At 43.0% G+C, this 8889-nt stretch overlaps 1 protein-coding gene across 1 annotated transcript in view; it reads right to left on the bottom strand.

Moving 5' to 3' along the window:
* The window catches only part of LOC108790670 (extracellular calcium-sensing receptor-like), a 13279-nt gene extending 4842 nt beyond the window's left edge, over nucleotides 1-8437 (bottom strand). Inside the window, exons 1-4 of the mRNA XM_018560983.1 lie at nucleotides 8433-8437; nucleotides 6576-6797; nucleotides 4544-4835; nucleotides 2373-3197 (exon numbers count right to left, since the gene is read on the bottom strand). Coding sequence (XP_018416485.1) covers nucleotides 2373-3197; nucleotides 4544-4835; nucleotides 6576-6797; nucleotides 8433-8437 — 1344 coding nt within the window. The remainder of the gene's footprint in view (nucleotides 1-2372; nucleotides 3198-4543; nucleotides 4836-6575; nucleotides 6798-8432) is intronic.
* Between the last annotated feature and the right edge of the window lie 452 nt (nucleotides 8438-8889).

The raw sequence follows: 8889 nt of genomic DNA, 5'->3' as shown, positions 1-8889 counted from the left end.
GCATTAGGGGGGAGCATTGAGGAACCTGGCCTTGGGGCAGCAGAGAGAGTAAATCCAGCCCTGGTCAGGGTTAACAATGAATACATTAATCATCCATAACTTAGTTTGCCTACAACATTTTACTAGGTGATGAATCCAAATGACCATCACTGGTAGACACATAGAATATTTTTACATATAAAACTGGAAATGAATATGCTAATGCGTTTTTGATACTGTGCTAAGGTGTTCTTGTCTCAGATCTCCAAACAGAGTGTCAATAACCCAGGATGAATATCTTATTCAGATGAATCATGGAAAAATAATGAGGTATAATACCATGACATGATTCATAGTTTCATCCCTAAACAACATAAATCACTGCAGCCTTAATACTCCCTATTGTTTAAGTGACATACAGTATTTATGATGGACAGCGCAGGACACTTGCCTTATTGTAGTCTATGCAATCTTTGACCGGAGGTCAGGATGGGATGATGGGGAATCAGCACTCCTAGACATGGGTATATAGATAAACTAGGAAGGTGTACAAAGTAGACATGTGCGATTCGTTTCGTTCTGATTCAGAATTTGTACGAATTTTCAAAAATTTGGCCATTTGGACACATCCGAATTTCCGAATCCCAATGCATCCGAATGGGTCCGAATCCGAAATTCCATTTCTGAATTTTGTATCCCATCCAAATTTAGTTCAAAAACAAAAGTGAATTGGACATGTGACCTTTCTGGCCAATCAGATGTGTTTTTCGGTTTAATACATTCAAATGGGTCTGAATCCAAATTTTCGTTACAGCAACATGGGAGCCATATACAGTACAGATGCTCCTCGCTTAACGACTTACCTGTTTTGCGACCACTCGCACTTACGACCGACCTCCGAGCGACCTCCGACCTTGCGCGTCAGAGTCAGTGCGACGTGTCGCCGGGGGAAGTGACGTCCTCTGATCTTCACTGCGGGTCCCGGTGAGTATTTTCATTGCCCGATGTACAGTACACTGTTCGGTACTGTACATCTGCAACGCTATACAGTACTAATGCAGTACAGTACTGTATAGAGTTCCTCACTTAACGACCAATTCGTTTAACGACCTGGTCGTAGGAACGGAACTCGGTCGTTAAGTGAGGAATACCTGTATATACATATAATACTAAAGCTGAGGCTCCTAGACCCGAATGGCATTTGGGAACTCTCAAATGCAATTCAGGTCTGGGAGTCTCAGCTTTAGTAATATATGTATATGACTCCCAGACCCGAATGGCATTCTGGATCCGAATTTCCAAATTGCAATCGGGAGCTCCTGAATGCTATTCGGGTCTGGGAGTCTCAGCTTTAACATTATATATGTATATGGCTCCCAGGCCCGAATGGCATTCGGGTTCCGAATTTCATAATTGCATTTGGGGAGCTCCTGAATGCCATTCGGGTCTGGGAGCCATATAATATAATACTAAAGCTGAGGCTCCCAGACCCGAATGATATTCGGGAGCTCCCCAAATGCAATTATGAAATTCGGATCCCGAATGCCATTCTGGCCTGGGAGATTCAGCTTTAGTATTAATATCTGTATATGGTTTTCTGTGGTATTCGCAGCGAATATCCGTAAACTCATCCGAAACTAACAGAAATTTGGATTTAGTCTGAATCCAAAACCCGAACCGAATTGAATTTCGGATCTGAATCCGGAAACCCGAAACAATGAAATATCCGAACTGAATTTTTCCCCAGCTTACATGTCTACTACAAAGGAGTAAATCAGTTTACCAGGTGGAAAGGGCAGTCTCTGACTGAGATTCCCTTTCCAGAGACCTCCATGGGCAAGATGACTTTGTCTTTTTTTACAGCCCAACTCCAGTCTCCCTAATTTAGCATTGCGTAGTAAATAGTCTCCCCAGAGCTGGCTGGCTTAGAGCTGTCTGAAGCTGAACTTTCCTATATCATCCAGCTCCCTTCTCCCAGCCAGGTTGTCCAAGCCAAATCACTAATGGAGATGAGGTCACAGCATTTGCATAGCTAGCTGTGGGTATTACTAGTTGTAGAGTCCAGATCCCAACAACTCATCCAGAAACACCCACAACCAGTAAATTACACCATGCAGTACTGTGTATGAGCAAAGCAAGGGGTGTTATATTGGCCACTCATAAAACCTATGCCTGCCCCAACCAGATGAAAAATAGCAGTGTGTCCTGAGACATGTAGTCCCAAAGTGGTACAAGATGGAGGACTGGGGACAGTAGCTACCTTATATCCTGAAGATGGCCTTTAGGGCAAGAAACCCTAAATAATTGCAAGACAAACATACCACTAAACTGCAGCTACAACCATGTATTGTGTGTGCCATCTAAGAATAGCAATGAAAAATGCCCTCTAGTACCTGCCAAGGTTTAAAATTCTGAAGCCTTGCACAAGTTCCATTAGAGAAAGGTCCCTTTCCATTCTGACACATGTGAAGGTCATGCAAGGATTTAGCTGTGACCTGAACAGATGTGTATATATTGTATGAAGTCCTCAGGTTGGACACATCAGTGTACGCGTTCTCAACAGCTTCGAGAGTCTCATCTCCTGTACAAAGACTGCTATTCTTAGTCCAGTCTGGATCTGTTTTATCAAGAAACTTGCATTCAAAAGACTTTTCCCAAAATATCTTGGTAACCGTTTGCCCTAGAGGGTGAGAAGGATGGACCTTCTTCAGGTATTCTTCAAACCCGGGGATCGTTGAGCTGTGAAAAGAAAAACCAATAGACCCAGCAAGAATAGAAGAATATTTATCTGCTAAAAGTATGGTTGAGATGCACCAGGCTTCACTTGCTATGAAGACCTTCCCAGTAACATTCATCTTCACCATTTCATCCAAGAGCGGAATAAAGAAGACGTCGATAGAGAAAATGACTATAGCCTTTGCTGTAGACTGTTTGATGACCCTCGTGATATAAGGGGCATTTCTGTCTGCCCGATTAAGAAGAATGACTTCAGAGAAGGCCACGCAAGCTCCAGCCTGAAGGATCTCTTGTTTAATGATCTGAATGCCCTGCTGTCCATAGTCATTTCCCATCGCCACCAAACCCACCCAAGTCCAACCAAAATGTAGCACCAGCTGAGCCAATCCCTGAGACTGGAAAGAGTCACTGGGGACAGTCCGGAAGAACGATGGAAACTGTGTGCGGTCACTTAGAAGAGCACTTGTTGCATAGTGGCTTATCTGAAAGGGTACATAAGAGTCATTAGATGGTGGTTTGTATTTGGTTTTGGGGTAAATGGATAATCCATTAAAATGATAAAGCTACAAAATAAAGCTAAAACAGATAAGAGAAGAAGAAAGAGCACCACAACAGCACCATGAGTATGAAAATCTTCTGAGACCACTCAAAAGCAATTATTTGAACTGCAGTTAACTCGTCTTTGAACTGCTTTAGCTGATTTTGCATTCTCAAGGAGTTTTATGGAGAGAAGTGAGCAAAAGCCGGCCAACACTGGCCCTTGGTATGTAACCGTTAACCTTCTATTCTACAATGCAGTAAGGAACCCTTTGCTGTTCCAGAGCAGAATGGACGTGGTCCCTGCTTTACCATTAAGCAGGAATTTAGAAACAGTCTTTAGTCATGAAACACTCTGATCACATCTCCTCCTGCAGTAGTTCATTTCCACCACCACTAGCGGTTGCTGATAGGAAAGATACTAACTGCTCTTTTATCCCACTATAGGTTCTGCCCCTTGTCTCCCCTTCAGCTGCCACTATTGGTGGCTGAAAGCAGATGCTGCAGGAAAAGAACATTGAAAACAGACTGTTTGAATGCTGAAGTTCTCTTGACTGATGGATTTGTCAAATACGTCCCTCCGTTAAAAAAACCAACTAAACACACAAACTGCGCGGCATGGATTTAAATGGCCACAGCAGCCCATTATGAACCAAACAAAAGTTAACAGTTACCAAAAGTAATAATCAAAATAACATACAAATAAATAATCTGAATGACCGTTGGATCCGAGAAAGGGTCTTTGGGTGCCCATCAGCCAAAATAATGCCTCTACTAAAAGTGCTCCCATGTCCCCAACTGCACCCCAACCAGCTCGAGGATAGTTACTGCTCCCAAGTTCCAAGGGGCCAGGCCGTCTGACAAATGGGGGGAAGCACCATACCAGGGGATGGCCCCCCCCATTTTGTAACCAAATCACATTTTCAGACCCCCCTAACCTGCCAAGCTGCCGTGACATAAAAAAGACATTTCCACAACCATCAACCACAAATTAGGGGAAGGCAGGTGGGACAACCTGCTTCCTCTATCGACTCCAGGGACTATTCCTACCCCCATTCATGCAGCCCCTCTGCTCATTTCCTGCAGGTCTGTCTATATCTGTAGCTTTAGTTTATGAGAAAAACAGGGACCCCTAACAATTGACCTTTACAAGTAGAGAACCCTTTGTGGAATATACAGGAAATATATTTACATGCCAAACAAATCTAATTGTTGTACATTTTTTTCATCAGTTAATCCATTTACTTCCCTCAGTCCTTGTGCTGTGTTACAACATATGCAAGATGTTTACCTGTGGATAGCTATATAGTCCTAGGATATGAGCCATAAGAATAGAGTAGGTGGACATAGAATGTCCAAGAATTGCAGCCACTGGCGGTCTTCCCAACCGTAAATAATTTGGAATTGCCTGATTGTGTCCAGTCAACATGCCCAGAGTTCCCTCCAACTCCTTGTGCATCACAGAGCAAGAGTCATAAGCATAGAACCCCAAAGTCCTGTTTGGAAGAACATTCTGGTTTGCATTGACTTCTTCCACTGCAAACCTCAATGCCTGGAACTGCTGGTAGGTCTCAAAAAGGAACCTGGAGGTTTGAAAGAACATATATTAGATGGCAGACATAAGGTTAGGTGATGTTTCTACTTGTCACATATGTAGGTTGTGGTGGAACACCAACTGGCAACCTCTGTGAGGTTAGAATGAATATGCTTTGGGGCATCTCAAGATTGACTCTGGGTATTATGGTGAGGGGGACAATGGCAGATTGATGAAATGATGTTCAATGTTTAAAGCTTTACCTTCAGCCTTGCACAGTTGGGATTTATCTCATGAATGGATAAATCAAAGCCCGGCCTAGATTACAAAGGGTACAGTGACTGCTTTGAGAAATATCCCAGGCACTGACAGGGACCATAAGGTCCCTGCTCTTCAGCATCATTGTTGTGTTAGAAAGATCATAGGGCTAGGTCAAGTTGACTTTAAAAGACCGCTAGCTTTTGGAGTGTAATAATTATGAGTTTTTATGAGGAGAGCTGAAAACAGAGCCACTCCAGGTGCAGATAGAATTATGTTTTGTGAGAAACAAACACTTATCCGTAAGAACTTTAAGGAGAACTATGAGGTGAGTGATTTTCACTCAACCTCATAGTTCAAGCTGACCTGTGACAATGAAACTGTCATACGTCAGCTCTATCGATCGGGAATTGAGTGAACACATACCGTCTCTCGCTCACTTCCCGATCATCTCCCTGCAGAGAGCCGTGACTGTCAGTCACCGCTCCCCACAGGGATTCCTCCCCCCCCTCTCCGATCCCCCTGCGCTGAGTGGAGGAACGGACAGGGTAGGGGCGGGTTCAGCTCTGAACGCCAGATGTCACTCACTGGGTGGATCTCAACAGCATTGTTGGGATTCGTCCCGGCTGCGGCACTCTCAGTATATAGTGAGCAATAGCCCGCTATATACTGAGCTTTGGGTCACGGGAGGAGTTTATTATATGTCCTACTGTTACCCTAAAGAGAACTATGGGATAAAAAGGTTACCCCATAGTTTTCTTTTAAGACTTTTAATAGATGAACAAAAATACCACCGCGATAAATAAGAATTTCTCATCAATGGATATTAATGTATGTGAGCTCACTGACGTCATGGGCTGCCAGGAGCTCAGCGTAGCGCAAGCCAGAGCATCCCGCCCAGCTTCTGGCAACCAGTGATTTCAGTAAACTGGACCACCCGGCCGCCCCACAATGAGATGCCGCCTGAGGCAACCACCTCAGGCTGCCTCATTGCAGGCCCTGCACCTACCTCTAGAAATAAAGGGAGGTTACCTGTAGTGCAGAGAAATAGCTGAAACAATTCAATCGATGAGAGTGAAGCTCAGGCAGAGAGCAAGGTTTATGGCAGAGTCAATGGGTATTTTTTTTGCATTTATTGAACAGATACATTGAAATGCTTTTATTGGTACATTTAGCAAACCAAAAGGTACTAAATAAGAGAAGCTCATTGTTAGGGTTTACATACCATTTAATGCTCTATCTTTGCACCACTAGAGCCCTTCCTGGTTAAATTGTCATCTGCTTGGAGTTTGCATGTACTCTCTGTGTTTGCGTGTGTTTTTTATGCACTTTATTGTCCTATTACAACCCTAAGAAATACCCGTACATTAACTGGCTTCTCCCTAAGTTGGCCCTGCTGTGTGTGCATAACTGCGGTGGGCACATTGGAGTGTAAGGTAATGTTAAAGCTGCATAAATTCATTAGAAAAATACAATTATGACAGGTACTCTTTAAATGTGATACAGTTTGTATACAGAAGGCAACACTTACCATGAGCAGACATCCTCTGGGGGCATCTCTGTAAAAGTTATTGTTGGGGAGACTCTGTCTGTGTGGAAGGGGATGATGGCTCCAATCAACATGTCACCAGCCTCAAATATCAGAGGCAGGTTTGAAAGACTCAGTCTGCATCCAAGGTGGCTGCTGTGAGAGACCGGAATGAGGTAGTGGATGGTCAGATGCCATAAGGTCTTGTAAAAATGAGTCGTGGCCCTGAAATAAGAAACAAAAAAGACCGGGTCAGAACCTTCTGTCTTGAGTGGAACTTCAGCGAAAACATTGGATGGAACGAGGAGAGCTACGGCCTTTGTCAGGTTTTCGTTTAGTGTTTTGGCCCGCCATGTGGCGATGGCTTCTCACTTTCTGTTCCAGAGACACAACAGCAAGACAATGGAAATCTCCAAAAAATGATTTCTGTATGCCTCCTGTTTTAGAGACAAATCGATTCTCCATCACTCTCTGTCCTGGAGACTATGGTCACCTGTAAATCTGCCCAGACCAGAGCGCAGATCCAAAGAAAAACCTGACAGAGCTTCCTCTACCCTTTCCTACTCTTTCCTACAGTATCCACAACTGGGAAAAAAACATTTTTTTGGCTGGATATCCCCTCTAATGTACCACTATGGGCCCATTCACATCTTGGCATCCTGGTGTGTGGCCTTAAAGTGACACTAAACTCAGGAGTTAAATCTTAAAAATACATTCAAGTCCCTTAACTACATTCAAGTCCCTTTATTATCATATGGCTGCAAAACACATTAACAATGCTTACCTATAAGTCACTCCAATCTTAAAGTGACACTACACTCAGGAGTTAAATCTAAAAATACATTCAAGTCCCTTAACTATGAACAACAATGTATCTTATTTGTTAATCACTCGGCTGTAGATCCTCCAATCATCTCTGAATTGGTGCAGACACTGTCCTTGCTTCTGAAGGGGGGCTACGTCTGTTCCCCATGGTCCCTGTGTGTGTTGTAACGTAGTCACCATTTCAAGCTTACTCCAGGGATGGACTACAGTCTCATGTTTAGTTTACTAGTTTGTATTGAGATTGTAGTCCATCGCAGAAGCGAGCTCGGAGCGGTGACTACTTTACAACACACACAGGGACCATGGGGAACAGACGTAGCCCCCCCTCCAGAAGGAAGGACAGTGTCAGCACCAATTCAGAGTTGATTGGAAGATCTACAGCCTAGTGATACACAAATAAAATACATTGTTGTTAATAGTTAAGGGGCTTGAATGTATTTTTAGATTTAACTCCGGAGTGTAGTGTCACTTTAAGATTCGAGTGACTTATAGGTAAGCATTGTTAATGTAATTTGCAGCCATATGATAATAAATACAATAACGATCACACCGAAAGGGATTATTTTAATGAAAGCTGCAGATTTAGAAATGCCAAGAATGACTTTTTAAATAACTTTAAATGAAAATTAGATTTAGTGATTAGTTTTACAAATACTTGAACTATACAGTTTTATGTTTTTTTTATTTATTTAATGCATAGTTATGTGTTGCAAGCAAAGATTTGATTTGCTTTGGTGTGTTGAAGGAAGTCCGTCTTTCTTGGAAAAACACATTAAATACGTTGCAGAAAAAACACACACAAAAATATAAACAATCTGAAAAACATAAGAAAAAACAAACACACTGAAATGAACACATTATAAAACATAAAAGTGACAAGCGGCTCTAAATAGTGTCAGCAAGGACAAGCGTCATGCTTCTGGAGTGTGCAGCTAGCGATGGGAGCTCTCATCATATAGCGTCCTGTTCCGGCAGGTTCTGTTTAATTTTCATCTCTCCTGATACTTTTATGTAATCTGAAATGTGGAGTCATACCTCATCGTGCCTGCCTGTGCCTGTGTGTGTGTAGACGCACTGACACCTCTACTTTATATACAGGATGATCCCGGAGGTCTGTCTCTCTGGAGGGAATAATTGGCTGGTTTAACCTCTGTGTGGTGCCTTGTGAGATGTCTTAATTCAGTTGTTTTTTCCTCCTTGCACAATCTATTATCCTCACAGCCCTAAAGCTGAACTCTGAGATAAATAAATATCATCCTCATACAAGAGTCATGGATATTCTTCTGAACTTTGTGTATTTCTTCCAGATTTGTGTAGTCATCGAGTGTGAGACTTGGAGCTTCCCGCAATAAAGATTGCTCATTGGTGCTCTATCTCAATGTGCAGGGTGACTGATCTTGCCTCCGCCCCCTCCTGTAATAAAGACCGGCCACTGCTGCTCTCCCTCCATGTGCATAGTGACTGATCTTGTCTCCGCCCCTTCCTGTAATAA

The sequence above is a fragment of the Nanorana parkeri genome, unplaced genomic scaffold (assembly GCF_000935625.1).
Source record: "Nanorana parkeri isolate BGI_ZX_2015 unplaced genomic scaffold, ASM93562v1 scaffold491, whole genome shotgun sequence".
Taxonomy (NCBI): domain Eukaryota; kingdom Metazoa; phylum Chordata; class Amphibia; order Anura; family Dicroglossidae; genus Nanorana; species Nanorana parkeri.
Note: the sequence above shows the minus strand (reverse complement) of the source record. Positions and strands in the feature narration are given on the sequence as shown.